This window comes from Lissotriton helveticus, chromosome 10 (assembly GCF_964261635.1).
Source record: "Lissotriton helveticus chromosome 10, aLisHel1.1, whole genome shotgun sequence".
Taxonomy (NCBI): domain Eukaryota; kingdom Metazoa; phylum Chordata; class Amphibia; order Caudata; family Salamandridae; genus Lissotriton; species Lissotriton helveticus.
This window is the reverse complement of record NC_136071.1, coordinates 27261341-27288220: the sequence shown is the minus strand read 5'-3', so window position 1 is coordinate 27288220 and position 26880 is coordinate 27261341. Positions and strand designations below refer to the sequence as shown.

Genomic DNA, 26880 nt, shown 5'->3' with positions numbered 1-26880 from the left:
GAGTACTTATAAACCCTTTTCCTTTCTCTCCCATTTTGGCAATCGCATTTTTCTCTAACATCATACATACCTCTTAGTACTATTGACATTAGCTCCTCCTGAAACGTCAATTCCATAGGTTCTTTTGCCTATGTAACAGTTACGAACTCTACTCGAAAGCCTTCTACACTTTGTAGAACCCAAGCAAAACTTTGATAAATACTATGGTTACCCCCAGTTTTTGCTGGAGTTTCACTATTTCTCGAATTAAGTCCGGCTGGGGCCCTGCTATTCAGGACCCCAGCCTAGCTGCTTCCTCTCTAAATTGATTGCATGTACATTAGGTACAATCCAGAATGGTTACTCGGTTACCCTTGCGAGTCCCTAGTATATGGTACATTAAATACTAAGGCCATAGGTACCCCAAAGGCCTACCATGGGATTCCAGAATGCCCACCAATAAGAGACGAATGGAATTCACAAAATAATTTTTGGGCAGCTTCACCACCTATGACACACATTGATAAAAAATTATTATTTATGGCTAGGTCTGTATGTGTTATTGATGAAAATATACGTACATTTGGTCTACACATACATATTTTTTAAAGGTACGCCTCGATTACCTAGAAAAAAAAATATGAACACACAGTATAGTATGCTCAATGGTGTAGGATGTACATGTTGGATGTACATGTTTAGATGTTATAGAAACCAACATCACCAACTATCCATTGGTGCGTTTTGACTGAACAAAAAGAAGAATCATACAATTTTATGCTTGCAATATTGCTTCCAGGTGTGCTTTCACTGGTTTCTTCCATACAGCCATAAGTTTTTTCACAGGTTTCAGTGCATAATCTTTCAGGTCTGTAGATCCATAAGTGAAACAAAATTTAATACATGCAAACTTTCACTGGTTTGATTTTATCACTGACCTATATAAACACATCAGTCACTCCTATGGCAGGCCTTAACAATTGTGAAGGCTGAGTGCTGGGTTTTGTGTGAGAGGGTGCCCATGCATTAACAGGACCCCTCGGCAGCTTTCAGAATCTATTCTCTGATGCTGTTCTGTGATGCAGGCAGACCATATACTCTGAAGTGCATTATAACCTCGCGGTTCATGCTAACTTTAGTTTGGCTGCATGGAAACATGTAGTGTTTGCTTTCAAACACTTTATAATGCTACCCCCCCTGTCCCCCCCCCACCAGTCCTAGTGGCTGAGGTAGAATTCCACCCTTCTACAGAAAATAGAAATGGATGCCACTAAGTACCAAGAACTTATGGATTATGTAAGCCGTAATGTGTATCCCAAAGGTTTAAATAAAGTCCACAAGCATGGATTGCTTAGACTTGTTAGTGAGTGTATGGTGTCCCTGAACATACCCCACTTGAAACCGGTAGCACGGTCACTCAGCCCCTGTTCTTGCACGAAACTTAACAAACAGAAAGGGGTGTGACCACCCCTCTCTAAAGACCCTCCTATAGGTGGGTCCCCAGAGTATCTCCAACCCCGTATCTTAGTACAAGTATGGGACCCCAGACCTTAGCACTTCGGATTACACTTGGACGAAGCTCAGCACCATATATCCTGTAAGTTCGACATTCTATTTCGACTAGTAGACGGAAGAATCTCCCTTGGGGTCAAGGAGTGACTCCCCTGTTCTAACGGTCACTTAATTTTGCCATGGATGAGTATGTCCCATTACTTAAAAAATAGGTACCCTTGAATAGATTACCTTTCACGCTCGACTTATAAGGCCTCAACATGTTGATATTATAAGTTGTACGTAAAGGAAGGTTGCTAGCATTGAATAACTTTACATGCTTTTCTAATTAGGCAACTTGCTTTCTAGATAGAAAATATAGGTCCGGAATAAATGACTACTTTTCAGACACATTGATTACCGAGTGTACGCTCAGGGCCTGCCCTAAAACGGATTGACCGGAACAGCACCTTGGGCAGAAAGAAAATGTGTTTGTTGAGCGGGCGGGAGGGTCATTATGGTGTGACAGCAGGCAGTGTGAGGAAGATGGGAGGAGGGCAGGAAGTTGATGGGGTGGTAACAATTACGCTGAGGTACATTAAGGGATGATTACAAAGTCTATAACGGAACCCCATTGAGAACAAGTGGGATGGGTGAGATGCTGTTTGTATGACATTAAGGGCCAGATGTATGAAGCCGTTTGCGATTCGCAAACGCCGGAATTTGCAGAATTCCGGCGTTTGCGAATCGCAAACTGTGTTTTGGTATGTATGTGCAAAATAAGGAATCGCAAAAATTGTGATTCCTTATTTTACTCAAGCATTTAAGGAATCACAATTTTTGCGAATCTTTAAATGCTATGCATCAAGCATTTTTTTTTTTTTGCGAATCCACATTAAGAAATCGCAAATTACCACCAACTTGTAGTTGGTGGTAATTTGCAATTTCTTTTACAAATGCACTTTTTGGCATTTGTTAAGGTGCCATGTATGTGCGCCATATGCGCACACATGTAAGTTTCAGGGGTGCAGCAGGGTGTCCTTTGGACACCCCTGCACCCTTGAAATTATTCTCAATTTGCGATTAGCAAATTGCGAATCGCAAATTGAGAATAACTTCACATTCCTTCCTATGGGCCTCCTGGCCCATAGAAATGAATGGGAAATTATTCCTTAATTGCGATTAGCAATTTGCTAATCGCAATTAAGGAATTTTAAGAAATCGCTAAAAAAATAGCGAATTTCTACATACATCCCAAATAGCGATTTCTTAAAAATCGCTATTTGGGAATCGCAAATGATGGGGATGATACATCTGCCCCTAGGTCAGGCAGCTCCCTGCTGCGCCCCTCGCAATATTGTCCTTGGCTTGCCCCAACTCGCCCATGCACAAGGCCTGCGCTGTATAGTAAGCAAGCTTCCCCGTTGCATTTACTAACATATATATATATATATATACACACACATAGGTACAAGTATATTATACTCTTAATAACTCCATTCTCACCATCTGCCTCCAAATATACTAACAATAGAGTCGATCCCCATGCACAATATCATCAGAAGGAGGAGACGGCCTTACCACAAGACTAGATAGACTTTTTCAAAGAAAAACAACTTGCAAACATCCCAACACAACACAAGATGGCAGGACTATGGAAACCATGTGAATCGACAGCACTACATGCCAAGAAGAAATGCTTACTGTGTAAGTGACATTTTCCATCTGTAAGATGTAAGATCTGTCAGTAGTAAAGAAACATGTTCTCGGTGAAGTGAAATGAGTTATTCTGATACATTGAAACTATTTTCACAACTTGTTTACTGTTCTATCAGTGTTTGTGGTCCTCACGTTTAATATTTTGAGCTACACTGAAACTATTTTTACAACTTTTTTACTGTAATATCGACATTTGTTCTGCTCACATAAAATATTTTGTGATACATTGAAACTATTTTAAAAACGTCTTTACTGTAATATCAGTGTTTGAGGTGCTCATAAAAAAAAATTAGGATACATTGAAAATATTTTTACAACTTCCTTACTGTAATATCGGCGTTTGTGGTGCTTACTATAAAATGTATTTAATATTTATTTTGGAAATGAAGGAACAAAGTTTGTACTTGAGTGGAAATTATTTTGAAAACATTCAATAAATAAATACAATAAATAAATACGGTGTCACTATGCATTGTGTCAAGTGCTTTATTAAAAATATGCAGGAAGATGGTCCCTTTAATTGTCGTGACGTGCACAGCCAGACAAGAATGGACAGTGCAACTGAAGCGCATTACAGAATGGTAGCAAGCATGTAATTTGATGATTGGGTATTAGGATGGCATACAGAGCTCACATATAAAGTGTTTCCCAGCCTTCTTACCTTTTCTCTTGAAGGGTTGGTAAGGTCTTTCCAAGACAATTTGAATATTTGAAAGGAGGTGAAGAACAGAGGCTGGAGGTTACATCTGAGGATGCAAGAATGGATGACAAGGGTGGTCCAAAGTCTGCATGTACAATGGCCAATGGAAGCGTTTTGAGGGCGGGTACGCCCAAGGTGGTGTATAATGTGCAATATCTGGTGGCGGTACCACCACGCACCGAGTGGGTAAGGGCAGATGAATTGATGGATTGTTTGGGGTTGGACTATGAGGAGAATACACTGGAGGAGGACCAGGTCAAGTGAAGAGATTTGATTGATAAGGCATAGCAAAGGAGGTGGCAACAACGGGCAGGAAGGTCCATGGGTGGCGGAGGCTGGGGTTGTTAATCCGTGTCCTACCTACTGTGTTGCAAGCTTAAGACACAGAAACGACCAGAACCCCTTACTTTGTCTCCCCCCCATTATGTTGTCAATTAGGGTGGAGGGAGGGAATTGAAAGGAGTAAACTACATGTCTACAGATGTACAGGTATGTTCAGGACACTGGATCAAGCACGGAAGAACGAAGGTCAGATATAGAAGATACACAAAAGAAGGCTGCACAAAAATGAAGGCGGATCTTGTACACAAACAGGTAAGTCAGCAAAAGAACAACAAGGGAACAAGACTAAGAACACTGGAACGAATGGACGCTGTGGAACAGATTGTGATAAGGGGTAGAAAGATACTGTAAAAAAAGCACAGTTCAAATAAATAAAAGTTGAAAAAGATGTCATACATGATGACAAAGACGCTGGGGTAGCACTCTGATGTCCAACACAGAAAAGATCTTGCAGAAATTATATGTCAGAATGTACACAAAACCACGGGGAGCAGAAATACTATCTGCTCCCCATCACCGCCAGCCAAACCCTAGTCCACACACACTGCCAGCCTACAATCGGCCTGTATAAGCTCCCTTCGGACTTAGGGGGTACACAAAACTACGAGGAGCAGAAACACTATCTGCTCCCCATCACCGCCAGCCAAATCCTAGTCCACGCACATTGCCAACCTACAATCGGCATGTATAAGCTCCCTCTTGACTTAGGGGGTACACAAAACTACGGGGAGCAGAAACACTATCTGCTCCCCATCACCGCCAGCCAAACCCTAGTCCACGCACATTGCAAACCTACAATCGGCATGTATAAGCTCCCTTTTGACTTAGGGGGTACACAAAACTACGGGGAGCAGAAATACTATCTGCTCCCCATCACCGCCAGCCAAACGCTAGTCAACGCACACTGCCAACCTACAATCGGCCTGTATAAGCTCCCTTCGGACTTAGGGGGTACACAAAACTACGAGGAGCAGAAACACTATCTGCTCCCCATCACCGCCAGCCAAACCCTAGTCCACACACACTGCCAGCCTACAATCGGCCTGTATAAGCTCCCTTCGGACTTAGGGGGTACACAAAACTACGAGGAGCAGAAACACTATCTGCTCCCCATCACCGCCAGCCAAATCCTAGTCCACGCACATTGCCAACCTACAATCGGCATGTATAAGCTCCCTTTTGACTTAGGGGGTACACAAAACTACGGGGAGCAGAAATACTATCTGCTCCCCATCACCGCCAGCCAAACGCTAGTCAACGCACACTGCCAACCTACAATCGGCCTGTATAAGCTCCCTTCGGACTTAGGGGGTACACAAAACTACGAGGAGCAGAAACACTATCTGCTCCCCATCACCGCCAGCCAAACCCTAGTCCACGCACACTGCCAACCTAGAATACGCCTGTATAAGCGCCTGTCTGACATAGCCTGTATTAACTCCTCTCTGGCGAAATGGGTACATAGACCAACACAGGACTGGAAAAAGCTAGAACACCTGTATTTTAATATCATTTTATATCATATGATATATATGTATATGCATATAAATCTATTTATTAAAACGTGTGTATATTTATAAAAAAATTATATCTTATGAATTAAAAACATACTTGTTTTGACAACATTTAAATACTTAAAACACAAGGATTATATAAATATGTGGGGAAAAAAATTCCTTTCAAACATGCATATGCCATCTTACCAAAATAATTCAATTTATTGTAAATAATTGCTTGATATACTATTTGTGACTCTTCATGCATGCCACATCATTTCACTGTGAGGTGCAGTGAGACTGACGCGTGTAAGGGGAGCAAAGACAGATAGGGGAGCAGCAGCAGACAGACAGAACCTGTCTATATCGGCTCCCTCGTGGCAGAGGGGGTAGACAGATCGACGGGGGTCCACAGATGGATAGAACACCGGAAATACGGTGCTTGGAGTTAGCTCTTCTGTCTGTGTTGCATCCAGGGTCAAATCCCAGGTAACAATGTGCGCCCCTGTGCACACTGGTAGGTGGGATTTGACTATTCAGTCCAGCATTCTGTGACTTGAGCACTGGCTGCAGCCCTTAACCCCTTCCCCGCGGGGCTAATTCCCCTGCTGTGCTGGGGGGGAGGGGGGACGCGCGCAGCGCCGCGGTGCTCGTGACAAACTCAGCGCGTCACGCAGCACGGTGGCCCTGTGCTCATGACGAGCTGAGCTCGTCATGACCACGCCTGTTTCTATAGAACGCTCAGCACAGCGGGGGAATTAGCCCCGCGCGTGTCATGACGAGCTCAGCTCGTCATGAGCACAGCGCAACCGTGCATAATGAAGAGCTGAGCTCGTCATGAGCACGGAAGGGGTTAAACTGTGGTGAATGGCGATTCTACAAATGTTATGGATAGGGAATTAAAATTTAATTAAAGACACGGAGGCTAGTGTTATGCATTAATTAATTTAAAAGAATGTACAAACCATAACACAACAATCTAGAACACCATACCCATAAATAGTCCCCTCAGAGACTACTCTTCCTGTTTTAAATGTGGTAAACTCTTCCCCTTTGTCCTCTTACTCTTCTTTCCTCCATGAAACTGAAACTATCCAGCTCCTCTTCTTCTCCATTCTTTTTCATTGTATTTAAGAAATGCTAACACGTTATCAACACACATGTTTCACTATCTATGTTTTACCTGCAAATGTAAAATGTGTTATTTTAACTATTATCTTTCAAGTACATAATCTTTTCCCTCCACTTTCTTCCCATTATCTTTTTTTTTCTTTTAGTGAAGTGGGAGTTGGGATGATGTTAGCCTCCGTTGTCTTTAATTAAATCTTGATTCTCTATTCATAACATTTGGAGATATCCTTTACTGTTGTAAAGTAATGCTTTGCAAAGGTACTCGCATTAGACCAGTCATCTGCTTTCAGAATTTCCTCCAATCTTTCACCAGACACAAAATCTTTACTCGCCATTGCACCTCTTAATGAATCTGCTTTAAATATTTGCACTTGTTTCATCACTCATTTAATTCAGTAGCGTTACTCACTGCGTCATATGGTTTAACGTAGGATATCAACAATTGATCCTTGCCATCTCTTTTGTACTCCATCGTTCTGTTCTCATATGCAGTCAAACATTCCACTACACATAACTTCTTACAGTCAGGGAAAATTGGATAAAAGACTGACTCAGACATTGTCTTTGTTTGTTTCCAAATTTCCAAATGGACAATAAATCTTGTTACTTTCCTCCAATGCTGATACCCTTCTACAAGATATCAAACATAGTAAAGTTGCTAACTTAACCAAAAGTTTAGTCAAATCTAAATATTTATTTACCGGCCAGGACTCCAATAAAGACAATATCATAGTCATGCCCCATAAAATATCAGAACTTTCTCTAGAGGGTCTTCTCAACCTCATACTCTTTAAAACTCTACATACCATTGTATTTCTTCCCACTGAACACTGGGGACTTGAACCACTCATGGACCATGTAAAAAGTGGTAACTGCGTTACATGCAAATTTACAATTGAGTGTAAAGAATTTTGTTTTGGTAAAATCAAGGCATAGTTAAAGCAATTTTCTAACTGTAACACCTGTAATGTTATCTACGCCATTCTATGTCCCTGTGACAAAATTTACTTTGGGCATGCCAGAAAACATGCATCCGGATTTGCCAGCATCGCAGCCGTCTAAGCTGCAAAATGCCCAATGCACTACTTGAGGAACATTTTATGGCCACTGGACATACTGAAGACGACATCAGTGTGACCAACCACCACCAAGAGGCACGGACAATGCGCAACTCCACAACAAAGAAGAACTCAAGTGGATCTTACGCACTGGCAGCATACAAACAGGACTCACCGACTTGAGGATTGGATAACTTTGCTGTAAATTATATATAATGTAATTGTCCTTCGTATCCCCCTTGCCATGGATCTGTCTTTAGACCTTCCCACCTGTCTACATAGAAGGTCACCTAGGCCCTTGCTTAATTTCTTAATTTCTGCTATTCTACCTCATCTGACTCGTCTTGCCCCTTCTTTTGAATATTCAGCGTTCTTTTCACGAGCTTTCTGGGCTTTGACCCTTGTGATACTGTTCTATCATTTTGGCTTAATGAAATCAAAATGACGCCTCTACTGTATTATCATCATGCAAACCGCAATGTTGTTTTGAATGTATTCTGTGTTTCCACTTTGATGTATTTCACATCTGGCTTTAGAATATTCTGTGCTTCCTAAATGCTCTGCCACGGCTTTTCGGTCTCCACTTCACCACCTTCACCTTTCCAATGTGGCCGCCGGTTTAAGCACAGTCCACCGCATAGCCTTCACGATGGTCATGTGACTCCTCACAGGACACTCCACTTCCGGTATTTCGTTCTTTTTATATAGCGGGACCCTCACTCGCTCGCTCACCTCCTTTGTAATGCCAGCATTGAAGACGCTCTAATTGCAGCGCTTCGTTACATCAGGTAAGCCCTTCATGGCAATCACCTTGTCTCTGCCAGTGGTTATGCGGTACACCGCATTTACTTTCACCTACCCGTTCCCTTTAGGTCCACCGAGACCTCCGTTCAAGCCTACAAGGCGGCTTACCGCGGAAGCGGTTCATCTTGTTTCAGGGTAATCTCTACTGGAAATCTGTATGTTTCTCAACCAACACTATGCATCCAACCCAGGTAGTCATGCGGTTCACCACATTGACTTTTCACCCTCTTTTTTAGGTTTATTAACCTTGGAACACTCCTTTACCGCGCTCCCATCAGGTCCATCGCTGAATGCGGACGCGGTTCACAACTTTTCCAGTTCAATCTCTACTGGAACATGGTACGACCACCAACCAGTCACCATGCATGTAATCCAGGCAGTCTTGCGGTTCACCGCATTGACTCTTCACTTTTAGGTCACTCGAGGTAATTGACTCCGATGACTCACATACCTCGCTTCTCCTCCATCATAGAGGACACTCTCACGCGGTCCATTTAGTGTCCTTTTTCTACACGTTACTTAACCATTCGTTACGGCCAACTACTCCTGGGCCACCCTCCCTTGTTTTTCACAATCATGTGCCACAGGACACACGGTATCTCACTCTGCACTGGCTCACCATGTCATTCAGGTCTAATTACCCTCGCAGCCACTGATGGCCAATGGCCCCTATGTTATTTACATCATGTACCCTGGTCATCACAAAACACACAGCTTCTCTCCTTACCGCATCACCTTGATACAAGTAGCCGCTGTCACATCACAACACTCCCCCTCTGATTCTGCACACAGCTTGAATGACTTTTGCATCGAAGTTCTCACCGGCACACTTGCGTCTGCATGACATCTTACACCGTTTTTCACTCATCCTAACTATCTTTCCCATTTTTCCTTTCACTTATCTTTTTACTCAGGCATGTAACACTATGCCCTGATGATGATCCCAAAATTGTTTAAAAGTGATTGAAACGTCGTCAACTCTAAGTACACCGTAAGCACTTTCCTAACCAATATTACCCATGTGTAACTGTGTCCCATCACATCTTTGCTTGTGCTATTTGAATGTATAACATACAAGCAAGCCGCTCTGCCTGAGCCTCCTTGTTTGTTTCCCCCTTTTTTTTAAAACACACTTTATTGGGTTTGGCATATAATTCCAGTTGACATCTAGACATCTTATATTTCTTTGTTCATGATCGTAATTTACCAATTCATTAAACAGCTGATACAGTAGTAGGTAAAAGCAATAATGGTCACTACAAATCTCATAGTTTCCAACCCTTGCCTGAGCAATCCCCTGGTCGTACGTCCATTGGTGTTCGATTCTGGACCTACTGTATGTATGTGTCCTGGTTCTGGATTTTAAACTTCCTACCCACAACAGCCCCCCTCCGTCCCCTCCCCTCAGGCGTGTCATGTGCATACAGGTCTCTTGCTTGCAATACTCTACTACTTCAGCTTAGGTTGTGCATTAGGTCGGAGGAACTAAAAACCTGGCTATTTCCCAACTAATAGCGACCTGATGACCCTCACTGTGTCTGCAAGCGCCCTGAGACCTAGCGGTGATATGTTGCGCTATAGAAGACTATATGACTTGACTTGATAACTCTACAGAATCCCTCTAACAATGAGGGGAGGGTGGTGCCATTTCTATGTTTTATGTATATACTGTATGTATACCTTTAGTAGGATGCAGGCTTGTGTCCCACTTTATTGTTTTCGTGTCAATTTTACAAATTAAAACCAATTCTGTCCGGCTGGACAGCTTCAAATATAGTACTGACTGTGGTTCTATATTCATCTTTTCTAAAGTTTATCGTCCTTGTTTAGAGACCATTGTGTTTGCAACTCCCCACATATATAAGACCACACACACACAGATGATGCAATGCACCATAAATTTCATGTTGCAATTCATGAACCTGCTGATTCTGTATGTTTTGCGTGTATTGTATTGGAATTCAAGAACCTTATTTTTCACAAAACAACACATATTACAGTGTCCACATTTGTAAAACCCAGGGGGCAGTTTGGCAACCACCTATTCAAAATAGATGGAATAGGATATCTATAGGGTTTGTCGAATGGTTCTGCCCCTATGAACAACATTGGGCTTGTTAGTAATAAATTCCTTCATAGTGCTATCCATCTGCAGGCTGTACCAGAGTTTGGACATAGCTTTGTATAAACCAGTACTGAGTGCACTGTATGGTGTAACCAAAGCAAGTTTCTTGTTCCTATTCCTAATCCTTGTCTTTTTAGCTTTCGGATTTAAAAGCAAATCAGTACGTTGGACCTTTTGAATCTTATGTGTAGCCTCTTTTAAAACCTGTGGTGAATACCCTCTGTTTCTGAATATAATTTTCTGATTTTTTATCATCTCTAAGCTGCACAATCTTGTGAATAGCATTTATGTTTTTGTACAATGAATTCCTTTGTAACTTTGTTTCCTTGAGGCAAGTGCAGTGTATTTGCAGTTCGAGTTGGTTATTTTACTCTAGTAGTGATGGTTGAACATCATTCCTTTTTCAATTTTGCTTTATAGAACAGATTTTGCTACGCATACAAGAATGCATGTGTGAGGTCAGATCATACTGGTTATTTCTGACCTATTATAGCCTAAACCTACATCTCATCCCTGCTTGGTAAGATTTTTTTTTAGATGCCTTGTTTGGGTTTTTTCCAGCGTGCATGTTTTCTTTCTATGTGGTGGTACGGAGTGGGACACACATCACTATCGGCACGCTTAATGAAGAGTCACACTTTGACACATTATTTTTGTTGAGAATCAACATTTGGGTTTTTGTCCGTACTTTGTGGCATGCAAGGACAATTTCTCGAGGTTAGGACCTGGTTTCATCATCAACTCTCTGGGTGTCTGTCTTTGTCTAACACACTATTTTCACCAATTCGTTTATAATAAGAAAGTAAGGGTACCTGTAGACACAGACCTTGTGTGTCTTCAAACTTCTTCATGTATATATTGAATGTATAGCTGTACAGCTATTTGTTTACATGTGTGTATATGTAATTTGCAGCCTTGAAAAAGTCCATCGGATGGAACACGTGTCGGCTGCCGTTGTGCTTGTTTTGTACGAAAAGACTGGACAATAAACACCATGTCATAAAGAAGAAAAATTACTCCGGAGTGTATTTCTATAACTTTCATTGCTACAAACCAGCTTCATTGTATGGACTACTTGCGTGTGCCTCGGTTCTCTTGTATGTGAATATGCCTTGAATTCTATAGTGAAAACATCTCTCTTAAAAGATTTCTTAAAGCCTCTTTTGAGGTTGAACCCTCAATATTCTCAATTAAGAACTGAACCTGTCATCCTACTGAATATCAAATACATATTCATCATATTTCGTATTGTCATCAGACAATGATCCATGTCCCAACTCCATCTCATAAAATTCATCATCCTGTGTGTCGCTTTGGTCACCTTTCCCTTGTGTGCTGCATTGAACACTCTTCTTTCTAATAGATTAAATTCCTTTCCTTTTTATGACATGGCAATGCCTTCTATATGTTTACTCTTTTTTAAAATTCTTTCCTCCCTTCTCCCCTCTTAATTCGTCCTCTTCAGATAAGGAGTAAAATAATCTCCTGGCCCAACGTCCTTTCTTTTCTTATCCGTTAGTATATTATCAATTGTCTCATTAACATGCACCTTTATTTCATGCTGAGTTACTTTACCTATAACCTCTTCACTTACCTCTGAACCAGAAATTTCAATACTACTTACTTGATCAGAATCCATACCTATACTTTAACTTAAAAACCCTCTAACCATAAAACACTAATACTAATATATACTATTTAATCTACACTGATATAACACTAAGACCTGTTATTTTCCCAATAAACTCTCCTTCTAACCTTAATACTCCTCTCTCTCAAACAACAATCTTTTTCTGCTTATCTCTGTTAATTACCGGAGTTTCAAGAGTGCTGAAGTGCTTTTAGGCTACATTGCCTGTTTCTGCCCAATCCAAAATGGCCTCCTATTCTTGTGATTACTCATGGGAGACGTTCTCTCAAAATTTCCTGCACACGGAACTTAAACTTCTCACTCTTTGTTAGACTTGCACTGCCCGATAATGCAGCGCTAGTGTCAAGCGTGAAAGAGCGACTTGCACTTCACATTCAACAATGCAGCCATGCCGCTCTACTGCTACAGCAAAGGTCTTCAATCTATGGGGCACGACCCCCAGGGGGGCCATGGAGTCCTTGGAAGAGGGGGCGTCCATTCCACAGCCCCACTTGTGCCTGGAATCCAAAACGTTTGCTCTTCGTTTTGGAAAAAGACAACCGTCCCGGGATGGTTAATTCCAATAGTTTAAATGCTTCAGCTCGAATGTCATTCAGGCAGTCTCCTGTGCTGTGAAACTGAAGCCGGGCAGACAGCTAACCAAGCTTTCCGCCAGGGTGCCTGCTTGCCTGAAAGAAATTCAAATGTGCGCTACGAGTTAATCTGCAAATGTAAAGGATGTTTGGGAGCCAGTACTGGCTTGAATTGATTGAATCACTTGAAGCTTTGTAAGGAAAAAGATGTATTCTTTTTGAGTGGTACTGCAAAGAGTTAAAAACTGAGCTTTAAAGAGTGTAATTGTAATTATATTTACATAGTGCTTACTATCTCTGACGAGGTGTTGAAGGGACAGTTATTTAAAAGAAATTTGCATTACATACTGTCTGGGTATTACTAAAATCTATATTTTGGGGGCACCATTTTATCATAAAACGTTTCGTACATTTTGTAGCAATCTTTCTTATACTGTGTGTAATGCAAGTATAAAATATTGACTTGAATATTGTATTGTATTATATTGTAATTGCATTTATATAGCGCTTACTACCCTTGATGAGGTGTCAAATCGCTTTTTCGGCGAGTAGCACACTACTCCGGGACCCATAGAGGATTAGTGTTCAATTAGTATAGTGAAACATGCAAGTAAATATTAAGTGGTGGATAGGTTAGTCAGTTATTTGGATTTGGAAGGATAGCAGAAGGATAGAAGAGGGAAAAAAAGTTTGTATTTATATAGCGCTTGTTACCCCTGAAGGGGTGTTGAAGCACGCTACTCTGGAAACCCAGAAAGGATTAGTGCTGAATTTGTATGGTGAAATATGAAAGTAATTTGAGTGGTGGATATTAGTCAGGTATTTGGAGTGAGAAGGGTAGTGGAGTGATAAAAGGGAAGAAAGCTTTGCATTCATGTAGCACCTGTTAACCCTGATGGGTGTTGAGCGCTTTTCTGGAGAGTAGGACTCTACTACGAAACCCATAAAGGATTACTGTTGAAAATTAGTATAGTGAAGTATGAAGTAGTTTGAGTGGTGGATATGTTATTCAGTTATTTGGATAGAGAAGGGTAGGTTGCAGGATAGAAGAGGGAAAGAGGTTTGTATTTATATAGCGCTTGCTACCCCTTGATGGGGTTTTGAAGTGCTTTATTGGCAAGTAGCACGCTACTCTAGAACCCATAAGGATTACTGTTTAATTAGTATGGCGAATAATGAAAGTCATTTGAGTGGTGGATATGTTAGTCACTTATTTGGATTGACAAGGGTTGGGGAGGGGTAGAAAAGGGAAAAAGGTTTGCGTGTATATAGCGCTGGTAACCCTGATGGGGTGTTGAAACGCTTCATTTGCGAGTAGCACGCTACTCTGGAACCCACAAAGGATTAGTGGTAAATTAGTATAGTCGATGCTTTCTGTCACAGGCTGTGACCTTGTAGCACTAAATATTCAGAAGTTACTATTCTCCACTGTACCAACCAAGATTTAATTCTGTGGCTCTCTGGTTATACACAGATCTCTGCATGGCGTTAACTAATCGAGTTTTCATAATGTGCTATAGTGCATTTCTCACTGATTAACAACTTTTAAAATGTATTTTTCATTAAAGCTGCCAGTTATTTTATATGTGGCTAACTAATGGCGGAATACCTGAAAAATGTACAGAATATTTTGTTTTTAGCCACACCTTTGATCCCAACCCTATTGCATGCAGCATCACATTCTTTTTTAATGCACTTCGACCCCCTGAACATAGGCCATCCCTCACCCCCAGGCAGCAGCAGAGAAAGAAAGCAGTATGTGTGTTGCAGGTGCAGGTGCACACATTAATTAAGCCCTATGGTGCACGGGGGCACCATAGGATGTTTCACTGCTGGCTCGGGGAGGGCTATCACATGTCTCTCCCTGTTCAGACTCTCAAGGCCCTCCAGACCTCCCAGACATAACTGAAGTCAACAACAGCTACAAACTAATATAACCTGGAGTCAGTTTTTGCTTATATAGAAGAATCTATTTCCATAATGTTAAAAACAATAAACATTTTAGAGAAACAGCCTGAAAGAAGATTAAGGGACCACTTCCTCCCCTGGAATTAAAGAAAGCATCCTCCTTGGACCTTACAGTTCATCATTAATGACTGTAAATGGTACATTTTAACCCCACGTTCAGCGGACGTCGCGTGCACTACCTCGGTGGTGCTGCGCACGTCCGCTGAACGTTCCGGCCCCGCCCGCACAATAGAACGTTCCGCACCAGCGCGGAACGTTTTGGCGCAGCGGAGGGGTTAATTATGATGAATGATGTTCAGCAGCCTCCAGTTCCATGCAGCTGTAAATGCTCAAGAGCAAATAAGAAATAATTTGAACTTCGAGGCAAGATATGCCAGAAGAAGGCGGAGGTATTCACCCCGTGTTAAGGGTACTTTCCATCACCCTTATATAAGAGGAAGGAGGCATTTGTAGATGTCCCAGAGAGTCATTAAATACAGTCTTGAAGAAGATGGTGAATAAGTCTACCCATCGAAACGTGTCGACGCTTCTAGTTTGTAACACAATCTGTGAAGAGTCTGGAACTATAGATCACGTATCTAAATTTAACATTGGGTTCCAGGTTAAGTACTGTAGTATCACGGATGTGTATGTTTTTTATGACAAAGTGTGTCATCTTTAACTTGTACTCTCTGTTCAGTGTCAGTGTTTCCTTCATGTATTCTGTTGTGATTTATGAAAATTATTTCTAAACATATGTGAAAGCAATGATTTTTGGAACTATTAAATTAACTTTGTATTTTGATATTTTTTTAATAAAATAGATTCATATTTAACCATTGTTTGCTTAGATAATCTTACGTTGAGAATTACTTTTCCCTTCTATGCTTTGGGGGAGTGGTGTTTGAGTGAATAGGATTGTGGTGTATTGGCAAATGTGGGCGTGGACTTTGAATGCAGCCCATTTAGATTTGTCCAAAGGACAACCTCTTTTTTGTGATACAATTGTATTAACCCCTCCTGTGCTCATGATGAGCTGAGCTCGTCATGCGCCACGGCGCTCCGGTGTTCATGACGAGCTGAGCTCGTCATCACCGCGCCCGTTTAATGGAACGCTCGCACGCTGGGCTGATTCCCCTACTGTGCTGAGCGTTCCATTAAACGGGCGCGGTCATGACGAGCTCAGCTCGTCATGAGCACCGGAGCGCCGTGGCTCATGACGAGCTGAGCTCGTCATGAGCACCGGGGTGCTGTGCGCGCCCGCCCCCACCCCCCAGCACAGCGAGGGAATCCTGCCAGCAGCGAAGGGGTTACACCCTATTACTTTGGTGTCAAGGGGTTCCTCTCAATTTCTATATATATCAGACAGAGCAAGGCCACAAGCTAAACGCACTTTCGAGGACCTCACTTTTTGTGTTCGGCCAGACTTCTGCCACATCACTGTGGAGGCTACGCCAAATGATATCGTCCTTCCAGGATAAAGGCTGTGAAGCATACCTTCTGAACCCAGCCCGTCTCAAGGTTATTCAGAATGGAAGGGTGCAGATGCGTGCCCCATGCGCGCCGAAGGTGCGCCAAAGGTAAGCCCGTCTACGCCCGTCCGCGCCTGGACCGCGCCCAGCGCCAGACCCCCTGCTCCTTGCCGCTCCCAACCCTCCAGAGTCACATACGATGCCGCTACTCTCCTCGCCCTCAACCCCGGACGCACCCCACTATGCTGCGAAGCTACCCCAGGACGTACCCACGGCCCATTCTCCTGCCTCTCCTGCAAGATCAACTGCTTCTGGACCCTCACCAAACACACTTCCTCCACACACAGCTCCGAACCCAACCACCTGAAGTGCATCCTACTGAACACCCGCTCGGTCCACAGACATGCAACAGAACTCTGGGACCTAATCGACACTGCGTCACCTGACATCGCCTTCCTTACTGAAACATGGATGAACGCATCTTCTGCCCCTGACATCGCCATAGCCATACCGGATACTTACAAGATCATTCGAAAAGACCGCATCAATCAAACTGGAGGAGGCATCGCCATCGTCCATAGAAACACCATCAAAATCACAACCAGCTCTGACGACAATCTTGCAACCGCCGAACATCTCCACTTTCAGATCCACACTGACCCCATGACAACCCTTAGAGGCACCCTCATTTACAGGCCCCCAGGCACCCGATCTCAATTCAGCGACGACATCACAGACTTCGTCAGCCAGCACGCCCTCGCCTCCGAGAACTACATTCTTCTAGGAGACCTCAACTACCACCTTGAAAACATACTCGACAACAACTCCACCACCCTGCTGGACAACATGTCCAATCTCGGACTCAAACAACTTGTTGACACCCCCACTCACACAGTCGGACACACGCTCGACCCTATTTTCACCTCCAGCAAGCACATCTCCTTCGATCACACTACAGCTCTCCACTGGACGGACCACAGATGCGTTCACTTCAGCTACAAAACCACACTGACCCACAACTGTCCACAACCCATTCCCCGGAGAAAATGGAACAAAATCACCACCGACCAACTCCTCACATCACTCAACCAAAACCCTCCCACCCTAGCAATGGACCCAGACCAAGCGGCCACCAACCTCAGGCAATGGATTACCCACAGTGCGGACGAACTAGCACCCCTGAAAAAACACCAGTTGAAATCATCCAGCAAAAAGGCTCCCTGGTTCAATGATGACCTTAAAAAATCCAAGAAGACTTGCCGCACCCTGGAGAAGAATTGGAGAAAAGAACAAACCTCAGACAACATGGCCTCCCTCAAGACAGCCACCCGCAAACACCACCAACTGATTCGATCCGCCAAGAAATCAGCATTCAAGGACCGTCTCGACAACAATTCTCATAACAGCAAGGAACTCTTCAATATCGTCAAAGAATTCACCAACCCTTCCGCAGCATCCAACGACATCACTAACTCCCAAGACCTCTGCGATGCGCTATCCTCCTTCTTCTACAACAAAATTGCCGACATCCACAATAGCTTCAAGAATACTCCTAGTGACCAACCCGCCCCACCCCCTTCAGATCCCACCCCTCCAACTAACTACCTCAGCTCCTGGAACCCAATCACCACTGAAGACACCATTCGCCTCATGAACTCAATCCACTCTGGCTCGCCTTCTGGCCCCTGTCCCCACTACATCTTCAACAAAGCTGACTCCATCATCGCTCCCCAACTCCGCGATGTCATCAACTGCTCATTCAACTCTGCCACCTTTCCAGAAATCTGGAAACACGCCGAACTCAGCGCCCTTCTGAAAAAACCCACAGCAGACCCCTCAGAACTGAAAAACTACCGACCCATATCCCTCCTCCCTTTCCCGGCCAAAGTCATCGAGAAAGCCGTCAACAGCCAACTCGCAGCCTTCCTTGAATCCAACAACTCCCTGGATCCCTCACAGAACGGCTTTCGAGCCAAACACAGCACCGAAACCGCCCTCATTGCGGCGACCGACGACATCCGAGCACTCCTGGACAACGGAGAGACAGTGGCCCTCATTCTACTCGACCTCTCCGCCGCCTTCGACACTGTCTGTCACAGCACCCTCATACAACGCCTCAACAACATCGGCATACAAGGAAAAGCCTTGGACTGGATCATCTCGTTCCTAGCTGGGAGAACCCAGAGAGTCCGACTCCCCCATTCTACTCAGAGCCCACCGAAGTCATTTGCGGCGTACCTCAAGGTTCCTCACTCAGTCCCACCCTCTTCAACGTCTACATGAGTCCTCTCGCCTCCATCGCACGTCAACACAACCTCAACATCATCTCCTACGCCGATGACACCCAGCTAATCCTTTCCCTCACCAAAGACCCCAACACCGCCAAAACCAATCTTCACGAAGGTATGAAAGAGGTATCCGAATGGATGAAACAGAGCCGCCTAAAACTCAACTCAGACAAAACGGAGGTGCTCATCCTAGGATCCTCCCCCTCTGCCTGGGACGACTCTTGGTGGCCTTCCGCTTTGGGATCAGCACCCACACCCACAGACCATGCACGTAACCTTGGCTTCATTCTAGACTCCTCTCTCTCAATGTCCAGACAAGTCAACGCCGTATCGTCCTCCTGCTTCAACGTCCTTCGCATTCTCAAAAAGATCTTCCGCTGGATCCCCCTCGAGACAAGAAAGACTGTCACCCATGCACTGGTCACGAGTCGACTGGACTATGGCAACACACTTTACGCCAGAATTACAACAAAATTGCAGAAAAAGCTCCAGCGCATCCAAAACGCGTCTGCGAGACTCATATTAGACATCCCGCGCCAAGAGCACATCACCGGACACCTAAAAAACCTCCACTGGCTTCCCGTCAACAAAATAATTACTTTCCGCCTTCTTACCCACGCACACAAGGCCCTTTATAATCTAGGACCCGAATGCCTCAACACCTGACCGTGGAGAAGTGTGGCTCAGGGGTTAGAGGCGGCAGACCCGGAAGCTGAGATCGGTCCTGGACCAGGGTTCAATTCCCCGCCTCGGCGGGTCTTGGGCTAAAAATTCCACGGACTCGATAATTCTCGCCCCGGTGCCTCCCTCGACTCACGGGTTCACACTCTGCGACTCTGGGCAATAGCTTGCTTAATCTCCACAACGGCCCCTCGCGGCGGGATGCCTGACTTTCACCTTGTGGACACCCTGCCGGGGTTTCTCACAGGGGAATACCAGGACGGGTTCCCTAAGCAAGCGCCAGGATGCCCTTTGGGTGACAGGTTTGCGCTATATAAGTACACCTACATTTACATTTACATTTACATTCTACAATCCCACCCGCCAACTAAGATCATCCAATCAAGCCCTCGCCGCAGTCCCGCGCATCCGAAAAACCACCATGGGTGGCAGATCCTTCTCCTTCCTGGCTGCCAAGACCTGGAATTCACTCCCCACCCACCTCCGCCTTACTCAGAACCACATCTCCTTCAGAAAAGAACTGAAAACCTGGCTATTCGACAAATAATGAACCCCTCCCTCTAGCGCCTTGAGACCCTCTGGGTGAGTAGTGCGCTATATAAATGCCCGAACTTGAACTTGAACTAGATGTTTCCATCGGAAATTTAGGCCCAGGACTATCTGAAGGAGTTGAAGGAAACCCAAGGAAGTGCTGGAAGATCATGACTGGAGCAAGGGGGGTCTGTAGTAGGCTAACCCTATTGGGGGGATACGGTGGTGTTGATTGATGGGACTGGCCTCACTTTCAGGGGGAATTCCTTCTTTTTTTCTTTTTTTTTTTCTATAGGGCTGTTTTGATGGGCGTTTTTGCCAAATAGAATGATTCTTTGATGTATGTGTTACTGGGTGCTTTCTTGATTGGTTTGTTTACGGGATCTGTGGTTGGAACGCTGGGGCACTTTGTGAAGGGTGGAGTAGGCTGCCTCACATAGGTCATTGCAGACCTTTTTGCTTGTAAGTGGGGAGGACAGGGGGTATGGGGGATGGGATGGAGAGGGGAGGGACTCGGAGGGGGTGTAGGGCCGGGGGGCTACGAGTGCAGTAAGGGGTGGAGGGGAACACGGTACATGAGGAATACCACGAGAAATGGGAGCGGAGCCATGGCTGATGCAAGGCGTAATCGGGCTAAGAAGCAAATATATATAGTTCATTCGATCCTAAAATACCAGTATAACTATAGCTGATGAGTATTCTAATTGTATCAGTGAATATATGCGGCTTGAATGATCAGGTTAAGAGACGGAAAGCAGCAATAGATTTGAAAACATTATGGACTGATATCCCTTGTTTGCAGGAGACTCGCATAGAGAGTACAAGAGGAAAAGTAATGGAACATCTAAGGTTTAAACTTATCATCAACACTACACAAGTAATGAGAACAAGCGGGGTTGCCATCTTGTCCCGGAGGAGAGATATAACTTACAAGAGATGCCAGTCGGATAAGTAGAGACGCTGGGCGTTAGCAGAATGTTTTTATCATAACTTTACCTTTACTATATGCTCAGTATATGAGTCCACCGGGGACCATCCTGAAGTATTGAAATTTCTTAGCACTGAGCTAGCATTGTGGTCATCTCCTGTTACACTATGCGGGGACCTTGATATCTATGTGTTGGGTGGGCTCTGGGAGGAACAAGGGTGTAAATATACAGGAAGGAAAAAGAAGGTTTACAGAGCCCTCACATCTTTAGTCCAAGACCATGGGCTAATAGATGTGTGGCCGTATTTGAAACCATCCGACCCTGGTAGTATATACTTCCCTACCCCCCATAAATCGGTGGCGTGGTTACATTACTTCTTCATTTCCCACCAATTACCTCCGAGGTGTTGTATAGAAAAACATCCCCAAGTAATATTGGATCGTAATCCCTTGGCCTTGGCAGTCACCTTTGCAGGGGTGGAAAGACCAGAGTTGATTTGGACATTTGTTAGAGGTCTTTTAAAGGACCAGAATTATATTGTACATTTGAATAAATGGATCAAGGATTGAACGGAAATCAACAGGAATAGTGCAAGTGGGGGGTGGTCTGGGATGCGTTCAAGGCAGGTGTTAGGGGGCAAACCTTTAGCTATTGTCTACACCGTCAAAGGAACGAGGCCCAGCGGGTAAAACACTATCTAAGGCATTGATGGATGCCGAGGAAGAGCTTTCTCGTTCTTTAGCTTCAGGGATACCCCAAGAGAATAGATTGCTTAAACTTGCCCTTGCCAAGGAGGACATAGGAGAATTTTCAGCAACTAAGGAAGCTGAGAAGTTTCTTGCTTGGCGGCAAAATTGCCACAAGCTCACCAAACGTATGGGGCATGTGTTGACAGCACGTTTAAGACAGATGAATACGGCTGGAGAGATACTCGAGATCTTAGATGAAGAGGGGAACTTAGTAAAGGGCTCCACAGGGATTCGGGAGGAATTTCATCAATATTATGGGAAATGATATCATGAGGAGCTGTTGCAGGGGTTCTGCACAAATATAGAACTATGCGCAGGAAATGGAACCTTGGTGTATAGGGACTGAATCTTCCTACCACCTTAGTACCCACGAACCCAGGACCGACTAGCTATAGAGTTGCACTTGCTCTCCTACTCACTCACAGAGAAACAAATGATTAGACACGCCAGAACACAACACTCCCAGATCTCTTAGGAATCGTGGTAACAAGACACTCCCTTTCGCTCGCACTCTTGTACGTGTCCACAATAGGATATGATGGAATCACGAAATAGTTTAAAATATTTATTTTAACTAATGTGCCCTGGCATGCAGTATACGTGCAACAACAAGCAGGAAATTGCATAGTACAAATATAGTCAGCATAGCAGCTAGCCCATAAATCATGAAGTGATATGTCGTCATAAAAAGACAGTGGAGCCTATCCTCCCTCCACTTGGTGAGAGGCAGTATTATTATATATTAGAAGACCTCTGGGCTTTATCTGCAGACCCCATACTTCAGTCTATAGATGGTAGATCTACATTCCAGGTGATGTTTCGCTCTTCTCCTTGGAAAGGCTCCTCTCCAAGTGTGTCTCGGCTTATTTGTGTACCCCACTAAAAACTAAAGTAAGTTGTCCAAACAACAGCTGCATCGGTATGTTTTGTCTAAGGGTTAAGGACTGGCCAGAACAAAATAACAAGGGGCATTGTTGTTCGACCTTGCACATATGTTCAGTCATAACCCCAGGAACACGCAGAGCGTGAACACAGCGATGTGTTCTCATGTGAAAGTAGTCATTGAAATATTGAAATAAAGACGTGTAGTAACGTGTGTAAAAGCAGCATGCAAGCTGCAACGTGCTCATGCTTAGTGAAAAACAACATTGTCCTATGGGCCAGGTGACACCCTTCTCTTGACCAGATCTTTAGCTCCATGCTAAGACAAAAATTGAAAATAAGCATTATTATGGTCTCCAATGCTTGGTCCACTGTAGGCAGGCTACAACACATTTTGAAGGCTTCTGATTAGTGAAACGAGCCACCCTCCAGAGCCTCTTATTTCAAGCTTCAAAACTATTGTGTTTGTCTACCATACACCCTTTCCTTACCTTGTGATGTTGTACAGTGGATGCGTTATAATTGTCGTGTGATAGAGAGTGAGGGTGCAACAAATCAAGGTCCAAATTTTACAAACAAACAAATGTTTATTTATTTTGCAACAAATGCCCAGTCATTTGTACCAGAAATGACCCAAATAAGGCCACCAGCAGTAACAGCTTAGTACGAAGGATGGAGTATTTCAACCATAATTTCTGTCTTTTGATGTAAAGACCACAAAATAGAAACAACAATAGGATTATACCTGGTATGATAGCATGGTAAACCTGTTTAGTGTCACTCATTGCTCTATTGTTTCAGTCCATGATAGCACTTATCAGGATAGTTCTGAACTTGCTGAGCATTGGGCAGGTTCACTCATAAAAGGATTTACTCGCCAAAGTATTTTTGTGTGAGTAAATTTACTCACGGGGTGGGGAGAGGGCATTGCAGGGATGAGATGTCCACGGAGCACGTGCACACCCACAGACGTACACATTTTTGGGCGTTCACAAATTTCTATCTGACCCATTTGCAACCTCGTGAAGGACATACATGTATTCCTCATGAGAGGAGAGTAAATACCTTTCCTGTGTGGGAAGGAGATCGAAACATACCAAATATAGGTGAGGTACAGAGGTATAGGTTTCTGCATACAAAAAACTATTTTCCATGTGGACAAAAGAGAAAATAACAAGTCAATTTTCAAAACGCGTACAAAAGGACTTTTCCTGCGCGAACACTGCTGCGCAGTGTATCGCTAGGCCGAGACCTAAAAAATGAGCACGTGGGTTCACACTTGCTGAGCAGATTTTCGCATGCAAAGAAAGATGTCACGACTATATTTTTGTCTCTCCGTAAATTAGATTTACAATAGCTTTCCATGAGTACCCGTGGAAACCTCTGACTGAGTGTAAACAGTTTCTCTACAATCCTGTGTGTGCCCAAGGGTGGCCATCTTGTAATAAAACGAATGTGTCAAGAAGTGCCAAATCCTCCCTTAGGGAGTCCTGGATTGTAGACCAGTAAGAAACTGCTTCTCAAATTCTTCATACAGGACTCATCAAATAAATAACTGTAGGAAATGTTCTATTGACAGGGTAAGGGTTTCTTCTGCACAGAAAATTGTGACTTTTCAGAAGTGTAAATTAATTTAATACCAGGGATCTGAAGCTAGTGAAACCTGGCTGGGTGCTGTAGAACATTTCCTAAAACTCTGCTCCCATTCCTGTGGTTTTTCCTTCCCTAGGGTGGGTGGAGCGCTATCCTTGGGTGGGAAGACCACAGGGTTGTACAGGCTGACCTCAGGCTGACCTCAGGTGGACCTCAGGCTGACCTCAGGTGGACCTCAGGCTGACCTCAGGTGGACCTCAGGCTGACCTCGGGTGGCCCTCAGGCTGACCTCAGGTGGACCTCAGGCTGACCTCAGGCGGACCTCAGGCTGACCTCAGACGGACCTCAAGGCTGACCTCAGGCGGACCTCAGGCTGACCTCAGGTGGACCTCAGGCTGACCTCAGGCAGACCTAAGGCTGACCTCAGGTGGACCTCAGGCTGACCTCGGGTGGCCCTCAGGCTGACCTCAGGCAGACCTAAGGCTGACCTCAGGTGGACCTCAGGCTGACCTCAGACGGACCTCAAGGCTGACCTCAGGCGGACCTCAGGCTGACCTCAGGCGGACCTCAGGCTGACCTCAGGCAGACCTAAGGCTGACCTCAGGTGGACCTCAAGGCTGACCTCAGGCGGACCTCAGGCTGACCTCAGACGGACTTCAAGGCTGACCTCAGGCGGACCTCAGGCTGACCTCAGGCAGACCTCAGGCAGACCTCAGGCGGACCTAAGGCTGACCTCAGGCGGACCTCAAGGCTGACCTCAGGCGGACCTCAGGCTGACCTCAGACGGACCTCAAGGCTGACCTCAGGCGGACCTCAGGCTGACCTCAGGCGGACCTCAGGCTGACCTCAGGCAGACCTCAGACGGACCTCAGGCGGACCTCAGGCTGACCTCAGACGGACCTCAAGGCTGACCTCAGGTGGACCTCAGGCTGACCTCAGGCGGACCTCAGGTGGACCTCAGGCAGACCTCAGACGGACCTCAGGCTGACCTCAGGCGGACCTCAGGCAGACCTCAGGTGGACCTCAGGCTGACCTCAGGCAGACCTCAGGCAGACCTAAGGCTGACCTCAGGTGGACCTCAGGCTGACCTCAGACGGACCTCAAGGCTGACCTCAGGCGGACCTCAGGCTGACCTCAGGCGGACCTCAGGCTGACCTCAGGCAGACCTAAGGCTGACCTCAGGTGGACCTCAAGGCTGACCTCAGGCGGACCTCAGGCTGACCTCAGACGGACTTCAAGGCTGACCTCAGGCGGACCTCAGGCGGACCTCAGGCTGACCTCAGGCAGACCTCAGGCAGACCTCAGGCGGACCTAAGGCTGACCTCAGGCGGACCTCAAGGCTGACCTCAGGCGGACCTCAGGCTGACCTCAGACGGACCTCAAGGCTGACCTCAGGCGGACCTCAGGCTGACCTCAGGAGGACCTCAAGGCTGACCTCAGACGGACCTCAGACGGACCTCAGGCGGACCTCAGGCGGACCTCAGGCTGACCTCAGGCGGACCTCAGGCGGACCTCAGGCAGACCTAAGGCTGACCTCAGGCTGACCTCAGGCTGACCTCAGGCAGACCTCAGGCAGACCTAAGGCTGACCTCAGGCTGACCTCAGGCAGACCTCAGGCGGACCTCAGGCGGACCTCAGGCTGACCTCAGGCAGACCTCAGGCGGACCTCAGGCTGGCCGGAAGTTAGACCCTGTGGAACTCTGACGTGGCCAGAAGACTCTACGGACCACTAAGGATGGATGGATTTAAGACTCAATGAACCACCGAGACCGGCCAGAAGCGACATCCTTCCAGGGTGATGCACGTGCCAGTGGGTGAGATGACGCGTCCAGTGCTGTACCCACGCAGAGTGATGCCAAGGAACCTCATTCTACTGGCACCAGCCAGTTCAGGAACTTCAGGGAGACTTCAAACCCAAAGAAGCAAGCCTAGAAGAAAGAAAAGGAGGTCACACAAGGGAACAGCCAAGAGCCTTCCTTCTTCCCTACCTAAAAGCAGAGCTGCGCCCTCCTGTGCAGCAATATAACAATGACTCAACTGGTATATCATAGAAGGGACTGTTCCAAATTAGAAATCAATCATAGAGAAAAGGGGACAAGGGAGACCAAAGTAAGGTGAAAGGGTTGTTATTTGCACATAGAAGCACACATTTATACAACTAAATTGCAGTAACCATAACAACCAATTGTGTACTGAAAGTGTTGTAGAGAATAAACGGTGCAGTGACACAAGTGATTATAAGACAACGTGGGGCGGCGCGACAAAAATATATACAGTAGGGGTCAAACGAAAGTATTTTCAATGCATGGGTACAATTTCATTGTTTTCAAAGAGACACTTTAATTGCAGCAAATGGCGTTGTAAAGTCGACGGCGTTTCAACCTATATAACTAAAAGTCATCATCAGGACGAAGGTTACAAGAATCTTGAAGTGTGCTCTGGGGTTGGTAGAGAGAGCAAGTATCCTGGTGGGGCGCTCCTATCGGTGGGCGTTAGTTAAAGGGCCGGGCTGGGAAGTAGATTGGGTGACCGGAGTATATCTTTCTGGATCATCCTTTGTTCCCCGCTCTGTGGATATACTCCGGTCACCCGATCTACTTCCCAGCCCGGCCCTTTAACTAACACCTCCGTGATTGATCTCCCTACAGACAGTCCCACAGCCCTGATCGCTGTGTCCTTCTTGACATGACCCGAGCCCCACCGGTGACGCCTCCCCACCGATAGGAGCGCCCCACCAGGA

The 26880-nt window shown here is 45.2% G+C and overlaps 1 protein-coding gene across 9 annotated transcripts in view; it reads right to left on the bottom strand.

Annotated features, from left to right (window-relative positions):
- LOC144785805 (mitochondrial carnitine/acylcarnitine carrier protein-like) overlaps positions 1-26880 on the bottom strand; it is a 95428-nt gene that overhangs the window by 3505 nt on the left and 65043 nt on the right. For 2 of the 9 annotated variants that reach the window (XR_013602045.1, XR_013602042.1), the window contains 4 exons: positions 25763-26068; positions 25086-25663; positions 24497-24684; positions 23115-24407 (listed from right to left, as the gene is read on the bottom strand). The exons of 1 other annotated variant lie outside the window; for it this stretch is intronic. Coding sequence is in view for 2 of the 8 variants with exons in the window: in XM_078664641.1 (XP_078520767.1) it covers positions 26006-26068 (63 nt within the window). In the remaining 6 variants the exon portion in view is untranslated. Of the gene's footprint in view, positions 1-23114; positions 26069-26880 lie in introns of those variants that run through there. 6 more of the 9 variants (XR_013602044.1, XR_013602041.1, XR_013602043.1 and 3 more) reach the window with 3 other exon arrangements.